Here is a 19,673-nt window from a genome sequence, read left to right on the forward strand (position 1 = left end):
GTATTTATACACTTTAATATCTTGTAATAGTTAATAAAAATGAAATAAAGGTAGTCCGCGCCTTTTTCTATTACTTCCGGTATACAGTTACGAAATAGTGCGACCGTTATTCTCGAGCGCTTAATCTTTCGACTTGTAAATTAAAATGTAAGTAAATTTAAATTATTCAATTATTAAAAATTTTATATTAATTGCATGGAATTCAAAGAAACTATAATGTAGAAGTAAAAGCAAACAATTGTATTTATTTTTCATTTCTCTTTTATTCATTATGTATCTTTATGCTAATTTTGTATACGTTTTAAAATTTGCATAAATTATATTCACATGAAATTCTTCAAATCTAAAATGACTGGATTGTCAATTTGAAATAAATGATATATTTTATTATACAAAGTTGAGATCTTCGAGAATGTTTGCTTGTTCGAAGCATCGTTTTTAGTAAATTTGTATACAAAGTAACTTTTTGTTTTTCACAAAACGTTTACAACACTTGCAATATATATTACAATAAATCAGATTGGCAATATTTAACACTGTTGCAATTGATCTTGCAATTGTGCATATCGCGTTTGCAATACACGTTCTCGTTCTGTTTGTCTATTAACATCTTCCATAAGCGCGTTTACTCTCCTCGGCACTGCAGCTTCTTCTTGCGTTTGCAAAAACTTGAATGTTGAAAGTTCTAAATGTGCTTGTTCTATTTGCTCCCATAAGTCATGTAGTTGTTTTGTTAATACTTGTGTCCTAGTCTATTGTAAAAACAAATTAATTAATATTAGTTATGTACGTAATAATATGTGTTCACGTTGTACATTAAAAACGAAAGTACCTGGTAACCTCCGGTAAGGACTTTTAATTTCTTTTCCATCCTAGCCGCTCGTTTAGCTTCTCCGGTCATATGCATTCGATTTTCTTCCAATTTTCTTTCACATGCTTCCACTCTATCCTTTTTTGAAGCTAATGTTGCTCGTGTATACCGCTTTTGCGTTTCCAGGTACAATATCTACAAAATATAATACATATAATAGAATACATAGTAGCATATATATTGATGAATCCCAAAATATTGTTTTAAACATACTTGTGATAAACACTCTTCCCAAACAGTTGTATAGGAATCTAAACTTAATTCTCCATGGGCCATGCCATCTTTAACTACCGCCATTTCATCCAGCAAGAGTTTCTTAGCCTAAGTAAAACACAAACATAATGAACGAATGATGTACATATACTACTTAAAGTTTATATGTATATCGCGTTCAACTTACAGCGGTAAGTTCATCTTCTTCAAAATTAATGTATGGATGTTGCTCTAAATACGCTTGTGCGTGAGCTAGTGAATTCGAAGCACCTTTACGATTTTGTTGTACTGGGTTCTGTAGAGCATCATATTGCAACATTGTGATCATTTCTCTTTTAATTAATTCTTCTGCCTAAAATAAAATAATCATTTTATCATTGTATGGTTATATAAATATACACTGTATATTTATTAATTATGTAATCATACTCTTTGTAAATCCGTCAATGGAGTATCCATGAATGGTCTTAAGATATTCATATTTACATCAACCGGTCGTGGTAAATCTCGTTGTATAACTTGTGATCTACGAGATAATTCCTTTTTCTCTATAAAATATATCATTGTTACAAATGATTTGTAAAGAATAAGTAATTTTATATCTATAAAAATCATCTGTTACACACTTTGTTCCATTAATTCCTGCTGTTGTCTGGCATCTATATCAGCCTGATCTTCGACAATTTCTGTAGCAGGTGAAGTAGTAGATTCATCTTTTGTTTCACCTTCAGGAACAACTATTTCGTAATCGTTACGTGGTGCTGGAAGAGAACTCAGACCAGCACGCAGCTGTTCTTTTACTTGTTTTTGTATTAATGGAGTCTCTGATCCATCTACATTTTCATCTGGATTAATACTAAGTTTATCGCGAACTGGAGTCGCTGCTAAAACTCCGTTTTGTGTACGTGCAGATGCTGGTGTATTAAACGAATTGGCCGGTGTTCCATCGCTACGCTGAGAACGAAATGGTGTGGCCAAAATTGTGTTAGGGGTTGCTACTGCATTCGTTGAAGGTACGACACTAGTAAAGTCAGAGTTATTTAATGGAGTATTTAATCCACCTATACAGAAGAGAAAGAAATTAATATTTTATACATGTTGATAGTAGATAAAGTACACCAATAATAAATCAACCTTTCAATGGAGTATCAACATGAGTAAGAGCCATAACATTTTGAGCCTCCTGGAGAATTCTGTCTGCAGCAGCCGGAGTACGAGGAGTTACGGCTGCATTTGTCGGTAAGGAATAATCAGCAAGTAAACTATCCGATAACGTAATACCACTTTCGGTAGCAACCTCTCGAGCAACCTATTATACATTATTATGAAGTCGAAATGTTTATGCGATCAGCATAGTTATTAATTACATAAGTAATTTAGTATACCTCAGACGCTCTACCAAGCTTAACCACTTGTTGCAATTCTTGATCAGATATTTGTGGTTCTGGCAATACAAGTTTACTTCTTTTCTTTATTGGTTCTTCATTATTCAACATTCCCATTGGGATATCATTCTCTTTACGTTGTTTCAATTTTTGCTTGTCTTTTCTACGTTCCATTTCCTCTTTTTCTTGTCTCAATTCTCCATCCAAATGTTGCTGTCTCATCTTTGAGAAATCAATAGCAAGTGGATCAACATGTTCATTAGATGTATCATAAAATCCAGCTGCTGGTCGTTTCTCAAATGGAATCTCGGAATTGTAATTAACCCCACGTTTGCGTTTATTTTTCTGTGATACAGTGATACCAGCAGCTCTCAATTCTCTACGTTTCTGTAGAGCAGCAAGTCTACGAGCTTCTTCCAATTGCTTTTCTCTAGCTTTACGTTTTGCCTTTTTACCTTGTGTATTTGCAAGCCTAGCACGTGCCTCAGACAGCATTTCCAACTCTGAAAATTACTAATTTTATTGTTGTTACATATAATAATGAGTACACATTATAAAGTAGAAACCTTACCATCTTCATCCATATCCTTAGGATCAGGTCTTGCAGGTTTTGTTTCTGGGTTGGGATCAATTTCTCCTGGTTTCAATTTACGTGGGTCATCTGCAGCATCGTCTCCTTCCTCTTTCTTCTGAGCTTGATCGCTATCATAAAGTTAAAAATGTATAAGACAACTACAAAAACATTAACTCAATTATCACATTTGAAACTCACAGTAAATATTCGTAACGTTCTAAACATTGTGCAGCAGTACGACCAATAATTGGTGCAATTGTTCTCCATTGTGTTGGCATTAATTTTGCAAGATGAAGAAGCTTCTCGTCTTCTTCTCTGCTCCATTCAGTTTTCTTGATACTCGGATCTAACCATTCAAACCAACGTGCTTTACATTGTTTGGCAGATTTTCTATGTAAAAGAGATGCTATCCGACTCCACTGATTCTTGCCATATTTCATAACAGCGGCTTTTAAGATCTCATCCTAAAAATGAAAGTAATTAAGAAAACGTTCTTTGTATGAAAATACACACCTCAGGTTAGGAATGAAATGTTACCTCGGTGTTCCGCCAAACACCACCTTTTATCATAATACGCGGCATTTTGATGGATTTTTTATTGTCATCCAAAGAAAAACCAGAAAGTACTTTACCACTATTTATTCATTAAAAGTACTTTACAAATTAATGACTGCAACGCACAACTGAAGCGGTCGATGCGACAACAGAGACATCACATTACGTTACTGAGAAGGAACAAACCATATCGACGTATTGCATTTCGTAACTGAATGATACAACATTCGCTTCATAATTACTTTATACAGCAATAAAACAACGTATTATATTATTCAGGGAAAATGATTTTAATAAAATAGAAAGTTATGCCAGTATTTTAATTTTATATTACTGCGGGCTGAAACGTATTACTGGTGCCATCTAAACAGAAGCGATGAATGTATACATATACCTAGTAAAAGAAAAAACTGCATTTTTTAGAAAAAATGAGTTCTTTAGCGCTACATTACAATTTATTAGGATGAAATATTTTAATGACTCGTATGAGCAATAAAATCGAAAATAAAGAAAGTTGAATTACATAATATACAAAAACGGTATAACCATCTAGCGGTACAACATTGGTACTGATAGAGCTATAAATTTTGGCTAGTAGTGCAGTAGTGGCTTTTTCGGTTTCTTAAGTCTATAGTAAGCCATCATGTGTCGACAGTACGATTCTAATATTGGTGTCAAATACATATCACTTTGAAACATGTGTATATAGAGATACGTTCGTACAGATGGCAAACATTAGCAGACAATAAGAGGTCACTCATTGTTTGCTTTCACGTAGCTGTACGACGTACAAAACAAATGCTAGCATAAATAATCTGTCACTGTGATAGAGCTTGCTATATGTATATATATGCATACATGTTTCCTAGTGTAAGTGAGTGTCACATACAATGTCAGGTATTAATTTAACCAATAGCAAAAAACAGTGTACATATTATTGTTTTTAACTATATAACGTTTATACTGTTCTTGATTTGGCAAAGATTTAAAATATCTTAATTTTTGTATTGGTTCGTGTAGAAAAATTATGAAAAGAACGTGTCCTTTAAATATCATTCTGTTCTAAAAACCAAATAAGAACATAACTTTAGTTTCATGAGTTTCTGTCTGTTTTTGGTATAGTATCGGTTATTCCCCTACTCATTTGTCTCTCTTAGGCGATTGTGCATCTATAGTTCCTTTCATAAAAGAATGTAATTATTTTCGCGCATCTCTGCTAAGTTCAGAAAGTTTTCCATCTCCAGTATGTTTTCCCTTTACCATCTGCTTCTCACTTCATAATCATATATTCGGTGGACAAAAATATATGAAGAAAGGGAAGAAGTGATGGCGTGGGAAGTATACTGAATAAAAGATCACTAGGTATGTCGCAAATGCAGAAAAGCGCATGCGTGTTATCTTTGATTACGGAACATGTTAGAGCCAATTAGAACCAATGTGCGCAGAATGAACGGAAAACTCGTCTTCCGATAAGTACATTCTCTCGTGATGGTGACTGTATTTTCCATAGTGTCGTATGAAACATGATCATTGCAATATTCAGTTATTGTTTACGAAAGTGTTGTTTTCAATAACAATCTTTAGTTATAGTTTTTATTTTTAAATAAGTGTCAAAAAGAATGGAACCCTCAACTAGCAGAGTTGCACCAAACAGAAATCCCAGAGGAAAGGTAAGAGATACAAAATTTACATAAAAGGAATAAAAAAATTGAGTCTTCATGTTTGTTAAATACTTGTATTTTTTTAATGAAAAGAGTTATCATTTTACAGGTTGTTCGATCTCAAGCGAAGAAAATGATCATAAATATATATCATGAGAAATTAGAGGCATATCCAAATGCTACATATAAGGACATAAGAGCAATGGTATCCAAGACAAGTGGAATTGGTGTTGGGACAATTTCAGCTGTCCTGTCAGAATATAGAAAAACAGGGAAGGTTTCCTCACCTACTGTAACACGCACTAAACCAGGAGTATTTGACAAATTGAATGATCAACAGAAATCAAAAATTCGACAGCATGTTCATGACTTTTGGCACAGAAAAGAAGTTCCAACTGTTAAGAAGATGTTGGAAGTGGTCAATATGGATGAAGATTTACCTACATTCAGTTCCTCAAGCTTTCGTCGTGTGCTACAACATTTAAATTTTGGATATGCTAAAAGTGGTCGGAGTAGTGGCTTAATTGAACACCTACAGGAGGCAAATATACAGATACCTATATTTGATCATACATATACACCATCTGCTCCACAAATACAATTGCCCATAAGCCTTTGTATGCAGAAACAAAAGAAAAATAAAAAGAAAGTTACTAAATAGTCAAATATTTTTCAGAAAAATTGCTTTCTTTAAACATGTATTATTAATATTGCATGAAGGAACTTTGCAGTTTAACCACTTCATTGCATTATAATATGCCTGTAACTGCAAGCGAAGAATATTGTATTGTTTCCTTGGTCTAGCTGTATCTGGGTTATAAACCCAAAGCCATTGCATTCTTTTATTGACAAACTACCATCTAATTTAACATTTGCGTCTGTTTCATCATTACTACTATTGTTAGTATGATCAAACGAATTAAGAGTTATCGACACGGCATTTCTGCACAGTCGAATCGAAGTGTGAAAACATTTTGACATACGATAAAATGTAATAACAATATAAAAATGTGATGTATGTATATATGTATACATATTCGCGTCACACGCGAAACGTTGTTAAACGGAGTTGAAATTTTGTTTTTTTTATTGTTTGAAATAATAAATGTTTTTGATTTTTATTTCTACCACTAAAAGCGCTGTGATGTAATTCCAGTCCCAACTGATATAGTAGTATGTGACGCAGGAATGATATGAGAGTGTAGAATTTTTTCAGATACGTAATCAAAGAAACATTAGGTGAAAGAAGTATGCAAATATCTTGTGTGTAATTTTATTAGCGTTAATAAGCTAAGTACTGTTGAAAAAAGTAATTATATAAGTTTCATTAGTACCAAAGTTTTACCGCTAGGTGATCATTGTATATGCCTATGGATCAAACTTATAAAACATGTATTGTTTTCTGTTGAGAAATGGTTCATGGATTTAGAAATATAGGGAATATTTTTTATGCCCATGGATCATAACACAGTTTCCATGGAAACCAGTGACAAGCGTTGCTTTGTGTACATCGAATATGTCAGATTGAGTAGTTTTGTGAGGTTGTTACAGTGATAATTAATCTAATAAAATGGGTCGTACCGATTGGGATCATATTTTATCCTTAGATCCATCGTCATTAACGGACGATGACATGGAAGATCTTTATCCTGCCATGATTAGTTGCGATGTAGATGAAATTAGTGATATACATAACCTACGAACTATAATGAAAATGTCTCAAGAAATACTTCAATATAAAGACAATCAAGTAAAAATAATTATTCAGTACTTCTCTTTATGTAAATTAATGTTGGTTGAATATTCCTGTTACTGTTTATATAATTGTTATTCAATAAAAGAAATTATGCTTGCTGATTTTTTAATGATCTTACATTTCCTTTTTATGTATAACATTTTCATTGATCTTATTGATACTTTATTCCCACAATAGGTAGAATCGTTACTTTTAGAATGCAGTGAATTAAAAGAAACAATTTCTTCCTTAAAACCTGAACCTGCTAAGCGTAAAAAGAAAGGTATATGTTTTAATGAGTGTGAAGTTTAATATATCAGGCTATTTTTTGTATTATAAATTCACTTTTTTAACAATTTTATTGATATATTTTTATTATTACAAAATTTTGTGTATTTTATGGGTAGAATGGGATACACCTGAAACAAAACATGAAACAAGCGATATATCTAAAGTAAGATATTTTATTAATTTCTTTATGAATATAAATTTCTTTATAGTTTCTGTAAATGTTGTTATCATTTCAAGCATATGGATGTATCAGAAAGCACTGAACATGATGATGTATTGCAAAAAAAAAATAAAAAGATTAAAATTCTTATGACAGAACTAGAGGTAAGTAAATGAAAGAAAATGATACCATTAAAGCTGTTTGCTTACAAATTCAAAATTTCTTAGACCATGGAAAAGGATAACATAGTTTTGAAAGAAAGTTTAACATTATTGACTCAAGAAATGGAAGATGCGACACAAAAGATGAATGAAATGACAGAAGAATTAAGTTCTGCTTATGTTAAATCTACTGAATTCAAAGGTTACTATTGCAAAAAGCACAGTTGCAAACATTGAAAGTTTTACAATTCAATTGATGGAACACCTTTTTCCAGAAAATATATTACACTTAGAACAAGAAAATGCTGCATTAGTTGCTCAAATTGAGGAAATAACAGCACAGCAAATTGACAGGGACAAAGCAATAGATGAATTTGGTGCAGCAATTGATGCTAGAATTAATGAATGGAAGGTACAAATGAAATCCATATTTTATTCTGAATCAATATTTTTATGTTTTGATTCATGAGTAATTTATTAGGCAATACTGGATGAAAAAGATGCTGAAATTCAACGACTGAAGGAAACTTTGTCACAATCACTGGTTCAATCTGTAGTTTCTGTCCAAGAACAAAGCAAGTCCGAAATTGTTCATTTGAACGAAGAAATAGATCGTCGCGACAAACTAATTGAAGAATTGAAAACAAAACTTTCTGAAGCTACTATTGAAATCAATGAAGGTGCTGCAGTCATAGAAAAATTAAAAGAAGACGCACAAAAGTATGTACACTAGATAAGAAAAATATCAACAACCAATTACACACATTTTTCTACTACTTGGTCCAGGGTTGGAAAACATGATAGAAAGAAGGAGCAAAAGGAATTACTTAAAAGATTACAAGAAGCCAATGAGCAAATATCAAGTTTACAGCTTAAGTTGTCACAAGCAGAGGAAGATGCCCAGTTGAGAAGTAGCAAAGTCAGTTTATGAAATATTCATTCAAGCACATGTTGGATTTTAACAGTAATTTTTTTCCTTCAGCTGTGTGAAGCATTAGCTACATTAAAAAAGTACAAGGACGAAAATCAAGGATTAACAGAAGCGTTAAACGAAATAAAGGAACTGAAAAACGATTTAAAGGGAAAAAGCGAACACATAAGAGAGTTAATCAATGTTGTCAACAAATTGGAAATGTTGAATTCCTATCAAGAGATGGAAATTATAACTCTTCGGTAACTATTGCGATTTATTTTTCGTTGAAATTTCCCCATGGATTAACGGGATAAAACACTTTAGAGAGAAGCTAGGAATACCGGAGCACGAATCCGTGTCGATTCAACACGCCTTGGCAAAACGCAAAGAGGAGGAAAAGAAATTGGAGGAACTTCTTCAACAAAATAAAATGCTTCTCGAGGAAAATTTAGAGTTAAAGTCGGACGTAAGAACAAGAAGTTTGTCGTCTCGTTTGCTTGATCAACTGAAACTTTTCCTCGATTATTTTAATGTTGTAGATAAGAGTGTTAAAGTACAAATTAAGTAAAACGTCGAAAGAGTTCGATTTCTCGAATGCCACCGTCGACAGTGGCATGGAATTTTTACATTCGACGAAGCTGGTGGAATCAGAATCAAAGAACATGTTCGAACTGAAGCAGAACATGCAATTTGTCATAGAAGAGAACGAAGCTCTCCGAACGGGCATGCACGAAATTTTGGATAGTATACGAAATCAAGACGGTGAATTTTCGCTAATTTTAATGGTACTTTAACGATGCACAGTTTTCTTCTCTTTCCCGCGCAAAATTGCTTTCATAAGGGGATCAATGAAATTTTGCAGACGTAGGCATGTTTTTGCAGCATGGGCGTAGGTTTTTATTTCAAGGTGAATTTCAGATTTACCAAAATATTAATTGTTGGAATCGTAATTTAACTCTCTCTTCTTGGGGAGAGGGTGAAATTTAGATAGTACAAATTTGTTCTACGTCCATGGATAGTTGGGATATTTACGTAGTACTTATGACTCAGTATAGTATTTTGTTAGCACCTGTAGTTATCTTTTCGATCTGTAACAACACATACTCTTTTTGAACACACCTGTACTAACCATATGTATTTATGTTTGATCTATCCCTAAACCCTCGTTAAATAATTATGTGATCGTTCAAAAACGACACAAAATTTGATTGTTGGTATACCAGGTAAAAGCATCGTGGAAATACAATCGAGCACGTTAGAGCGATTGCTAGAAGCGTTAGATGTGAGACATTTAGCGGGTTGGTATCATCCAGCGATGAGACTACAGGAACACTTGAACGTTGTACAGGGCAGCAACACCGAATTAAGAGCGCAAATTAAACAAATGAGGTACATTTATAAAATTCAGGAAACGTTAAAAGTCTGGTGACAGATTTCGATAAAAATGCTTATCATTTAATTAATAAAATGTTATTAGAGTCAGACCAGTATTAACTTCACTTAAAAAAATTAATGGAATTGTAATGAAAATTCATTGTATATTTATATGAAAACCTTTGATCTAACACTGTTTTCAAAATAATTTCATCCCTTAAACTGATTTTTTAACATTATTCGAAATCGACATATTTCATCAAATTAATTTTAGCTAAAAATCAACAAACAATTACAGAAAAGAGCTTAAGAAGAAAGATAGCATGCTCCAATCGTTATCCCGAAATCAAATCACTATCGACGAATATATCGACGAATCGGATAGCGAGAAGACGATGTACGTCTCCGAGATAAGCAAGTTGCAAGAAACGTACAAAAACGCATCGGACGAATGGGAGAAACAGAAGAATACTTTATCAGAACAAACCGAGCAGCTGAAAAACGAAGTAGAGAAGTTGAAGATGCAGCTCGAAGTTTACGAGCAAAGTGCAAAAACGCTGGAGGAGGGTGAGGACGAAATTCGAAAAGCTTTCGCGATTAAAACGAAGGAATACGTAGAAGTAGCCAGCGAGCTTCTACTAGCGAACAGGAAAAACGTTGCTCTTCAACAATTGTTGGATAGAGAATCTACGAAAATATATCAAGAACGAAAAGAAGCTATAAAAAATGAAAATTATTTAAAGAAATCGCTTGCTGATGTCATAAAGCACAACAAAGTCCTCGAGCGTGAGATTTTGACTGTTCAGAGCAATCTGTCCAATTCTGTCAGCTACACCGTTTACAACGAGCTGAAAGAAAAACACGAAGAACTTGGTATACGTTATCGAAACTTGCTAGAAAATAATTTAGTCTCGGAGAACGCTAAGGAGGTAGAAGTCTTGAAGAAAGAATTAGAGATGGCGAAAAGAGAGAAAGAACAGTTACTGGAACATCTTCAAAAGGAGATTCACCACGAAGATGAACAAGATTTACAGGCAAAGTTGAAAGAGAGTCAAGCTAGAGAACTTTTAGAAAAACAGCGCGCTGATCATGTGAGCAGCTTGCACGAGATCTTGCAGGCCCAACTGACGAAGAGCGAAGAGAGCCTGAAAGAAGTGGTCGCCGCAAAGTCCGAGTTGCAGGAAGAATTAATTATTCTACACAAGAGATTATCGAAAGACCTGCGTTTCGAGAAAACGGACAACCTTGACGATAATCGTGTACAAGAATTGAAGCATAACGTTGCGACTCTTCAGCTGGAGACCGAGAACTTGAAGAAGCAGCTTCAAATTGCTCGTGAGGAAGCCGAACAACAGTACTCATTGAATTCACTGAAAATAATGGAATTAGACGATCTCAGGCATCAGATTTTGGATTTGCAAGCAGTCAGCGAGGATAAGGCGACGATTTCGAGATTGGATTTTGAATTGGCTGGTAAAAAGCTATCGGAGATGGAGCTGAACGCTCAAAAAGCGAGGATGGAGAACGAGCTGTCGTATCAGCAGGAGGAACTCGAGAAATTGAGGACAACTTGCGAGGGATTACGCGTTTATGTGCAGGATTGTCGGAAACAGTGCGAAAATCGTTGCAGGTGAAATTTCGTAGAATCTGGGTAAATCTTCTTTGACGGCGATTGATTGGAATTTAATTCATTCAAGTTTTGTGAATAATCTTTGTTATTTTATGTTTTAACACTTATGAGACTGCAACTGTATCAATGATTCTTTAATACATTAAGTTTTTAAACGTTACAAGGCAAAGCAGAGAACAAACAAAATGGCGGCCGTAGAACTGGTACGCAAACAAAATGGCCTTAGAAATCTTATTCGATCAAGACTTAATTTAACTTTTCAATTTGCCTCACTGTTCGTAGAATGTTTTTTTAGGATAATTAATAGTAACGCAATCTCGCTATTGAGGAAGATCTACGTTTCTCCAGCGTAATAAAATATTTTATTAATTAGGAATCCCTTTACAGAACGTTCACAGATGTCATAGGATTTCTGCAAAGTATGTACGCAGGTTCTACTTCTATTAGCTCTTTAGATAGAGTAGTGTCGTTGTCGATAAAATTGAAAGAAGAACGCGGGACTATCGATTCCGAAATTAGAAAAGCGAAGGAGTGTCACGAGGATGCGAAACAGCAGCAGGAAATGTTAATGAATCGTTTGCAAATCGTGGAGAGCTTGAAAGAAATACTTGAACAACAAATTGGGAGCAATGGGGTGCAGGATATTCTGCAGCGTTTTTCGGAATATTCTCAGTACACACTAAATGTACGTTTCTTCTCTTCTCTTTGCTTTAAAAAAAAATTATTCGACAAATTTCATTTTAATCTTTTGTTAATCTATTGGATTTTTAAATAATTTCTAGTATTTTCATGGTTGTACTATTTTAACATGGCGAGTTTCTTTAACACATTGTCATTGTTTCTATAAGAAAAAAGTTGTTTTGAATCAAATAGATCTCACGTACGAAAATTTTATCAAACGTAATTTAAACTTTTGACTAGGATTTCAAAAACAAGCGAAAAATAACGCAACTGGAACACGAGTTGCAAGCAGCGAACAACAGATTCATGGATTACGAGTCAATAATATCGAGCATGGAGCACGACATGATTCAAATTCAGAAAGTCTGGGGCAAAGGTCAGCAGCAATCGAAAACGGACTCCCGTACTACGACAACGAGTCCCATGCCTCTCGAAGGCAAGCACACATCCGTTCAAGCAACGCCAGACACGAGGTCCATAGAAGTTCAAACCGATCCTTACACTTGTTGCTTGGAGAAGAAAGAGACTGTCGAGACGGAGGTTCAAACTTCGATCCCGAAGAAAGAAACGAAAGAACAATCGACAGAGGCGGATCAGAAAGAAGTGTACTCCAAGAAAGAGGCGAGTCAAGCAGAAAAATCGGAGAAGGAGGAAAACACAACCGAGAAGCAACAGGATAACGAACAAGTGTCCTTACTACGTGACCAGCTGAATCAAGCTCTGAAACTTGCATCGGAAAGGTCCTCCACTTTAGTCAAGTACGAGTTACAGATAGCGGAGTATCAAACAAAGGTGGATGTGTTGAACAAGACTATATCGAGCATGGATCTTCAGTTGGCTCAAAAAGACAAGCTTCTGGAGGAGTACAAGCTCTCCTCGCATCCTCAGCTTCAGACCAACGAGTACAGCGACAAGCTTGCGTTAAAATCGACGATAAATAGTTTACAGAAGTTGCTTGGTCAGAAAGAGGAGACTATAGTCAGATACCAGAACCTGTTGAAGGAGGATCGCGACGAGCACAGCAAAGCCGCAGCTCGTTTACAAGAAGAGATCAGAAGCTTACAGGCTCGAGTTCACTCGATGCAAAACGAACTTCAGAAGGTTCACTCGTTGAAAGGGTCCGATGAACCGGAAAGATTAGGGTCCGATAGGATGCAGGAAACGGAGACCAGGATCGAACTTGCGAAGAGTAACGCTGTTCAGACTGAAGAGGTGGCTAGGTTGCAGGAAACAGTGTCGACTTTGGAGGCGGATTTGAACATTACCAAGGAACTGAGCGAACGTTGGCACAGATTGGCGGAAGAGAGGTTGAAACACATGGATCGAATGAGGGAAAGGTGAGTTGTTAGTTGGGTGGAGATAAATAATTTGAACGAGGATTTTTTTTGGTAGATTGGAGGAGGAACACAAGAGCGAACTGGAGAGTTATCGCGGGGAGTTGAAGAAGTGGCAGTTGGAGGCGGACGCACTTCGCAAACAGTTGTCTGAGAATCGAGTGCTGATCACTAAAGGGAACATGTCTTTAATGAAGGAGTTGCAGGAGAAGGACGATAAGATACATGAACTCAGTCTTGCATGTCAGCAGTTGCAGGTATTATATTTATCAAAGACTACACCTAGCAGCTAGACAATTAAATTTTCAAGTGGTAAAAGTTCCACATATAGGAAAGAATATTATAACAAATTAATTTATTTTGTGTGAAGAACGCGGTGGAGTCGATGGAGTCTGCGACCCGTTCCCAACGAGCGATAACTCACGGAGAAGCGGAGTCCAGAATTCACGAGATTACTCAAACTTTTGCTCGCGATCAGTCGCAGCAAAACGCGCAGACGGAACTTATGAAGAAACAGTTGCAGTCGTTGTTGGAGAAGGAGAAAACATACAAGAACGAGATCTCTGACTTGAAGCAACAACTTAGTCGCAGGTACTGGGTTGTATACTTGTTTAAAAGTTAAATCGTATTAATTACCGAAATTATAGGTACATGGCCGTGAAGTCGCAGGAGAAGAAAACGACGCAACGAGAAATACAGTTAGAACGTAAGGTAAAGTCCTTGGAGGAAGAGTTGGAGAAAGCCAAAGTTCAGCTGGATCGAGAGTATTTAGCTCAAGAAACGAAGAGAGCCAAGGTAACAAACCTTCTCTGTTCAAATTTTCAATAAATAATTAATTGTATAATTAATTGCACAGACCGCAGAGGAGCTTGCCTTATGGGAGAAACAAAAGAAATGGCAACAGACCGCTGAGAAATTGAAAGAGAAGCTTAAAGAAAAGTCAGAGGAGCACACGAAGTTGCTAACGAACTATGAAAAGCTTCGATCCGTGGTGTCTTGCATGGAAAGAGAGAAATGGTTCTTGAAAAGCAAGTTGAAGTCAGAATGTAACGTGGCTGGCAATTTATCCGCCAGACCTTTGATGAACATGCAGCAAAATTTGATGGAAGAACTTCAAAAGGAGTGCCAGACTCTTCGAGATCGTATCAAAGAGTTAACAGATCGCCTCGAGAACGAGGACAACGAGAAGCTTTTGCTCAAAATCGAAGAGCAAAAGAGACGAATCGCTGCTTTGGAAATCGTTTCTCAAGTCAGTTGATCCTGACACAAATTATCCAAGGTATCAGTTTTTTATGTAATTCGTATTTTACAGGGCAATGCTTACGTAGTCAGTCAACTGGAAAAGCTGGAGATGACGAAGGACATCCTCGAGAAGATGAATTTGACTTTAGAAGCGGAAAATTTCGAGCTACGCCTCGAATTAGAGAAAGCTAACGCGGACACACCTCGATTGAGGGAGAAGGTCGATCATTTAGAGAAGTAGGTCCTTTTGGAAACCTTGTTAGACCTGATTTTTATATTATTTAATTCATTGTTTGCGTAGATACATCGAGTTACTGAAAGTAGAAAAGTCTTCTGACTCTACTCCAAGATCGTTGGACAGAGATGTACAGGATCATGGTTCGAGGAAGTCTGTTGCAGAGATGGAGAAAACGATTTTCACTCTGAAAAGGATCATCGAGAAACTTCAAGCGGAGAACAAACGACTTAAACTTAGTTCAAAGAAGAATAATTTTACGCATCGGGTACGAAAATTTCTAGTAGGAAGACGTAGATTGTAGCTATTTATTATATATTCTAGTGTACTTAAAGACATAGAGTTTACCTAAAAACACACATAAGTTCCTCTAATTAATTCTAAATAATTTTGCATTCAGGGAAAATCGAGTACCCAAATTGAGGGTGTATTTCAAAAGCAGTACGAGGAAGCACAGAAACGCATCGTAGCGTTGGAGACCGATCTGCAATTAGCGGAACAAAGAGTAGCAGCGTTGGAAAGGACTCAGAAGGAAGAGGACAACGGGGAAATGAAAATGTTAAGGGAACAATTATACCAAAAGTCTGAACTCCTAGACAAAGTGAAACATTTATTATCGAGAGCAGCCATGAACGAGAAAACTCTTCGGCAACGTGTAAATAAAATAAAAATAACAAAGATTCATTTGTTCGAAGCGACAAAAATTGTACAATGAAGCTTAAATAATTTTCAGGTACAGCAACTAGAATTGAAACAGACGTTGTCTACGATACCAGAGTGCTATGTAACACCACCCACTCCGGAGTAAACAGCGTCCGGTAAGTACATTGTTCGCATATATTTTGTTACTCGGTTGACAACAATGTGCTACCGAGTATTTGTCTATTGTTCCATTCCTTCGCTTCTATTTTAATTTCTCTTCAATATGATATTCGTTTCTTACTTTGAGTAGTTATTTCAAGCTATAATTGTACTGGTGCAGCCATGTTTCCTAACATATCTTATCAAAATTTTCTCTTTGTAAACACAAAATATATATATATATTTTTCATTTGGTAAATTTGCTAAATTTCATCTGCTAAATTTGCTCTAACAGTTATGTCTTGAAAATGTAATTACTTTTAAAACATGTCACTAATTCAAGAATGTGGAAACACTGACTTCGAGTATTTGATACAAAGTTCGGAAAGCAGATTATATACTAAAATAAATATCCACTCGCTATTTATCGTATAATATTCGACACTTGAAACAAACTATAAGTAGCATTTGTAATGAGATCAAAGAAGATATTTAATATCGGCAGTTTACGTCTCGGAAATAAAAACTAACGTCTCGCGGCATCGAGACGAAAATTTGTTCAAACGTAAACGTCGACGATCAGCGTTTCGGGCGATATATACTTTAGTCGGGTGTTAAGTATACATTGGACGCGAATAAGTGGTCAGGAACTTTGTGTTTGAGTTTCAATAGTCGCTATCGAGAGCCTGGAGGAATGGTTGGATCGAAACCTCATCCTCGCAGTCGGGGATGAGCTTTCCTTTGTACTTCACGCAGGAATCGGCACACTTTTGGCCCAGGAAGTACGGTCCGAACATTTTCTTGCACTGGGCACAGTTTCTGATGCAAACACCTGTGAATTGGATACAGAAAACATTTTCAGATTATTTTTATTAATGATATTTGATTTTTTTATCACTGTTCATTATTTAGACAAATCTTTTTACTAGTTTAAATTTACTATAATTGTTACATTATTTATTCTATGACACAATTGTAACACTGAGCTAGTGTCTCTTTGTCTAATTATCATTCTACTATTTCATCCATTTATTATTATAAGTAAAACGGGGTTTTAGAAGAAAGTATCCACTTTTTAGTGGTTTTTGTAATTAAACTCACCTATGGCTCGATCGAAAGGCATGTTTCCTGCAGCGAGCACGAAGACCGTGACATAAGCTACGAAGAGCACCAGGAGAATGCGAGTTGATGTATTCATGACTGAAACAAACACTAATCAATTAGTAACAAGTAACACAATGTGCCATTTAGATTTTTCCTCATTTTAATGATTTTGATTACGAATTTAATGGCTGAAAATGGAAAGGAACCACAAATGATAAAATTTATGAGTTAAATTAATAGATTTGGACCAATGATCTTTTCTTCTTTTTTGCAAAATATTTACATCAAACTTGGACATTATTTTATTAACCATGAATGTAATTATGAATGAAACCATGAATGTCTTTAACCCTTCACTACTTGTACATGAATTAAATATCTCACTATTACTTTTGCTCCAAATACAACACTAAAGATTTGAATACATCTCTCAATAAATTTACAATATTAAAAAATTCCTCTTTCAACAAATCTGCAATAAATCATCAAAGAATTAAACATGGAAGCCCTGCAGCGAAGGGTTACTTCACACGTACTCAAAACTTACATACACAAACACTCATATTTCTACCAACTCATCTTCTGCAAGAATATTTTCACATTTCCAACAAAATGAACACTTTATTCAATTTTAACGTCCCATAATTACATTCAAGAATAAAAAAACTGAAACAAGTTCGATATCAACCGCAGCCAACAAAAAAAGTTCAAGAAAAAGGGAAAGTAAAGAAACCAACAGGATCTCGAGACAGTGAATAACAAATTACAGTTTAATTAACCACACGAGTCAGCAGGTGGGAAATAAAAAAAAAAATAATCACCTGTGGCGGATAGAACGGGAGTCCTAGTTGAAGGTAGAGAGCTAACAGGATACAGGTACCTGACTCGTGCCAGCCTCTGGCAGGATGCAGCGGTTCAAAGCCGTGCCGATATCATATTCACTTTCCTCGATTAATTACCAGTCTCGGGCAGGCGTCGATAAGGAAGACAGAGAATCGAAAGGAGCGAGAGAGACGGTGAACGAAATCCATGAACTTTCAGGGATAAACAAGACGTCGTCGATGTCTTCGAGGCGGTCGAGTGCGAGCGTTAACCAAAGAAAGGTTCTCGACAATCGATCAGGTTACTAGCGAAAAACCCAATTTTTTTTTTGGTACTGGGAATATTGTGAGTCGAAAAATTTTCTGTGTCAAGACCTGTAGTAATTTTTTGTTTTCGAAATTTTCTGACGTTTTTTTGATTTTTGTTCACTTTTAGTTGGGAGGAAATTTGAGTTACTTAGGGAAAATGTGGTAATCTGGGAAGGTTTTGTAAGATTTCCAAATTTCTAAATCTGTATATTTGTCGAATTTCTAACTTCCTTTTCCAAATCCTTCAATGTCTAGATCCCCAAATTCCTATATTCCTGTATTGCTCAAATTTCTAAACTCCTAACTCTCCAAATTTCTAAATCCCCAAATTCCTAAGCTCTCAAATTTCTAAATTTCCGAATCCTCAAGTTGCTTAAATTCCTAACTTTCCAAATTGTCAGATCCCCAAATTCCTAAATCCCCCAATTGCTAAACCTCCAAATCCTCAAGTTCCTAAATTCTTAACTCTCCAAATTCCCAGTTCCCCAAACTCCTAGATCCCCAAATTCCCAAAACCCCAAATTCCCAAAACCCCAAATTCCCAAAACCCCAAATTCCCAAAATCCCAAATTCCTAAACCTCCCAAGTTCCTAAATCTCCAAATTCATAAATCTCCAAATTCCTAAACCCCCAAATCCCAAAATTCCCAAACTTCCAAATCCCCAAATTTCCAAACTTCCAAACTTCCAAATCCCCAAATTCCCAAATTTCTAGACCTCCAACCCCCAAATCACAAAATCTCCAAATTCCCAAACTCCCAACCCACCAAATCTAAAAATACACCTTCCAGAACTCCCAACAAAAATACTCACAAAAACAAATCGTTAATGTATTTCTTACCCCCATGCCTCGTAAACACGAATGTTCACCTTTTCGTCCGAACGATATTTATCGGTATCCAGCCGTTCCCGTCTCTCTTTCTCTCCCGTGTCCCTCCGTGTCATTCCACGTCGGTGGTCACCTTCTTTCATTTTTTGCACATATATATAAGTATACGTGTATATAGTTATACACATAATATAATACAGTCATTTATAACCGGAATCTGCCGATCGTGCTTCCGCGTTCTCCTTAACGGCCACATTGTGAACACATAAAGATAATAAATATGGATGGAAGGTGTCTCTTATCTCTCCGTCTCTCCGTCGCTCCGTCTCCTTCTCTCCAGGAAGCACTTGAAGATTCAAGACCAAGGATCGATCGATCGATGTGAACGCACGGATCTATCCGATCGATCGATCGATGGAAATGTCCGTATCCGAGACGTGCTTTTAAACAGGACCACCTCGAGATCCAGAATGGATTTCGCGACGGTTATCGACATCGTTCACGAGCAAACGATTTTTCTTTCTATACTTGTACAGGATTTGTTATTATATATTTACCTGTTCGTTCTCGCTTCGATCGAGCCGAGGCTGCTGGAATTGATAAAACCAGACGAATGATACTGAGCGGTGCACGATGACGGCCTTATATATCCGTAGAGGCCAGATTCATCCCTCGGTCGAGGGAGACCCCGCTGCCTATCTTACCTTTAATTCGATTCCGCCGATTTCCTGCACTCGGAATCACTCCCGCAACGGGATTCCCCGGCAAATTTCGATCGATCGACGACTATTTAAA

At 36.0% G+C, this 19,673-nt stretch overlaps 4 protein-coding genes across 9 annotated transcripts in view; 2 read left to right on the top strand and 2 right to left on the bottom strand.

Moving 5' to 3' along the window:
• Positions 1-225: 225 nt before the first annotated feature.
• Positions 226-3,971, bottom strand: Cdc5 (cell division cycle protein 21). The gene is made up of 11 exons (XM_003706221.3): positions 3,581-3,971; positions 3,242-3,507; positions 3,041-3,171; positions 2,470-2,972; positions 2,219-2,393; positions 1,711-2,145; positions 1,514-1,632; positions 1,272-1,436; positions 1,085-1,192; positions 833-1,006; positions 226-752 (listed from the first exon to the last, which is right to left on the bottom strand). The coding sequence occupies exons 1-11, from the start codon at positions 3,623-3,625 to the stop codon at positions 531-533; spliced, it is 2,343 nt and encodes a 780-aa protein (XP_003706269.2). The 5' UTR covers positions 3,626-3,971; the 3' UTR covers positions 226-530.
• A 287-nt stretch (positions 3,972-4,258) lies between these two features.
• On the top strand, positions 4,259-6,395 carry LOC100877296 (uncharacterized). Of its 2 annotated transcripts, none has more exons than XM_076533623.1 (3): positions 4,259-4,495; positions 5,207-5,268; positions 5,369-6,395. In XM_076533623.1, the coding sequence occupies exons 1-3, from the start codon at positions 4,489-4,491 to the stop codon at positions 5,918-5,920; spliced, it is 621 nt and encodes a 206-aa protein (XP_076389738.1). In that variant the 5' UTR covers positions 4,259-4,488; the 3' UTR covers positions 5,921-6,395. The 2 variants fall into 2 exon arrangements, with proteins under 2 accessions (XP_076389738.1, XP_012147592.2); XM_012292202.2 differs by having other exon boundaries at positions 4,259-4,472.
• Positions 6,396-7,198: 803 nt separating this feature from the next.
• The window catches only part of Cep290 (Centrosomal protein 290kDa), a 196,392-nt gene continuing 183,917 nt past the window's right edge, over positions 7,199-19,673 (top strand). For both annotated transcript variants that reach the window (XM_076533613.1, XM_076533614.1), the window contains exons 1-22: positions 7,199-7,277; positions 7,402-7,448; positions 7,523-7,609; positions 7,673-7,808; positions 7,882-8,018; positions 8,088-8,326; positions 8,393-8,525; positions 8,589-8,779; positions 8,844-8,985; positions 9,059-9,281; positions 9,743-9,908; positions 10,192-11,523; positions 11,911-12,208; positions 12,445-13,541; positions 13,597-13,795; positions 13,909-14,129; positions 14,186-14,333; positions 14,395-14,787; positions 14,851-15,017; positions 15,082-15,283; positions 15,416-15,670; positions 15,749-15,833. In XM_076533613.1, the coding sequence (XP_076389728.1) occupies positions 7,526-7,609; positions 7,673-7,808; positions 7,882-8,018; positions 8,088-8,326; positions 8,393-8,525; positions 8,589-8,779; positions 8,844-8,985; positions 9,059-9,281; positions 9,743-9,908; positions 10,192-11,523; positions 11,911-12,208; positions 12,445-13,541; positions 13,597-13,795; positions 13,909-14,129; positions 14,186-14,333; positions 14,395-14,787; positions 14,851-15,017; positions 15,082-15,283; positions 15,416-15,670; positions 15,749-15,823 (5,838 nt within the window). In that variant the 5' untranslated portion in view covers positions 7,199-7,277; positions 7,402-7,448; positions 7,523-7,525 and the 3' untranslated portion in view covers positions 15,824-15,833. The remainder of the gene's footprint in view (positions 7,278-7,401; positions 7,449-7,522; positions 7,610-7,672; positions 7,809-7,881; positions 8,019-8,087; positions 8,327-8,392; positions 8,526-8,588; positions 8,780-8,843; positions 8,986-9,058; positions 9,282-9,742; positions 9,909-10,191; positions 11,524-11,910; positions 12,209-12,444; positions 13,542-13,596; positions 13,796-13,908; positions 14,130-14,185; positions 14,334-14,394; positions 14,788-14,850; positions 15,018-15,081; positions 15,284-15,415; positions 15,671-15,748; positions 15,834-19,673) is intronic.
• Eh (Eclosion hormone) lies at positions 15,606-19,648 on the bottom strand. Of its 4 annotated transcripts, none has more exons than XM_076533625.1 (3): positions 19,436-19,648; positions 16,918-17,016; positions 15,606-16,648 (listed from the first exon to the last, which is right to left on the bottom strand). In XM_076533625.1, the coding sequence occupies exons 2-3, from the start codon at positions 17,012-17,014 to the stop codon at positions 16,482-16,484; spliced, it is 264 nt and encodes an 87-aa protein (XP_076389740.1). In that variant the 5' UTR covers positions 17,015-17,016; positions 19,436-19,648; the 3' UTR covers positions 15,606-16,481. The 4 variants fall into 4 exon arrangements, with proteins under 4 accessions (XP_076389740.1, XP_076389742.1, XP_076389741.1 ...); XM_076533627.1 differs by lacking the exon at positions 19,436-19,648 and adding an exon at positions 18,891-19,420; XM_076533626.1 differs by lacking the exon at positions 19,436-19,648 and adding an exon at positions 17,801-18,563.

This window comes from Megachile rotundata, chromosome 7 (genome assembly GCF_050947335.1).
Source record: "Megachile rotundata isolate GNS110a chromosome 7, iyMegRotu1, whole genome shotgun sequence".
NCBI lineage: Eukaryota > Metazoa > Arthropoda > Insecta > Hymenoptera > Megachilidae > Megachile > Megachile rotundata.

What these genes read in the sequence shown, in the direction of transcription:
- LOC100877296 (XM_012292202.2), top strand. Translation starts at nt 4,439, where the DNA reads ATGTATATATATGCATACATGTTTCCTAGTGTAA. An exon ending in ATACATGTTTCCTAGTGTAA is followed by an intron (nt 4,473 to 5,206) that starts GTGAGTGTCACA and finishes TTTTTAAATAAG; the next exon opens with TGTCAAAAAGAATGGAACCC. An exon ending in ACAGAAATCCCAGAGGAAAG is followed by an intron (nt 5,269 to 5,368) that starts GTAAGAGATACA and finishes ATCATTTTACAG; the next exon opens with GTTGTTCGATCTCAAGCGAA.
- Eh (XM_076533625.1), bottom strand. Translation starts at nt 17,014, where the DNA reads ATGAATACATCAACTCGCATTCTCCTGGTGCTCTTCGTAGCTTATGTC. An exon ending in GCCTTTCGATCGAGCCATAG is followed by an intron (nt 16,649 to 16,917) that starts GTGAGTTTAATT and finishes TCCAATTCACAG; the next exon opens with GTGTTTGCATCAGAAACTGT.
- Cdc5 (XM_003706221.3), bottom strand. Translation starts at nt 3,625, where the DNA reads ATGCCGCGTATTATGATAAAAGGTGGTGTTTGGCGGAACACCGAG. An exon ending in GCAGGAATTAATGGAACAAA is followed by an intron (nt 1,633 to 1,710) that starts GTGTGTAACAGA and finishes TATATTTTATAG; the next exon opens with AGAAAAAGGAATTATCTCGT. An exon ending in TCCTTACCGGAGGTTACCAG is followed by an intron (nt 753 to 832) that starts GTACTTTCGTTT and finishes TTTTTACAATAG; the next exon opens with ACTAGGACACAAGTATTAAC.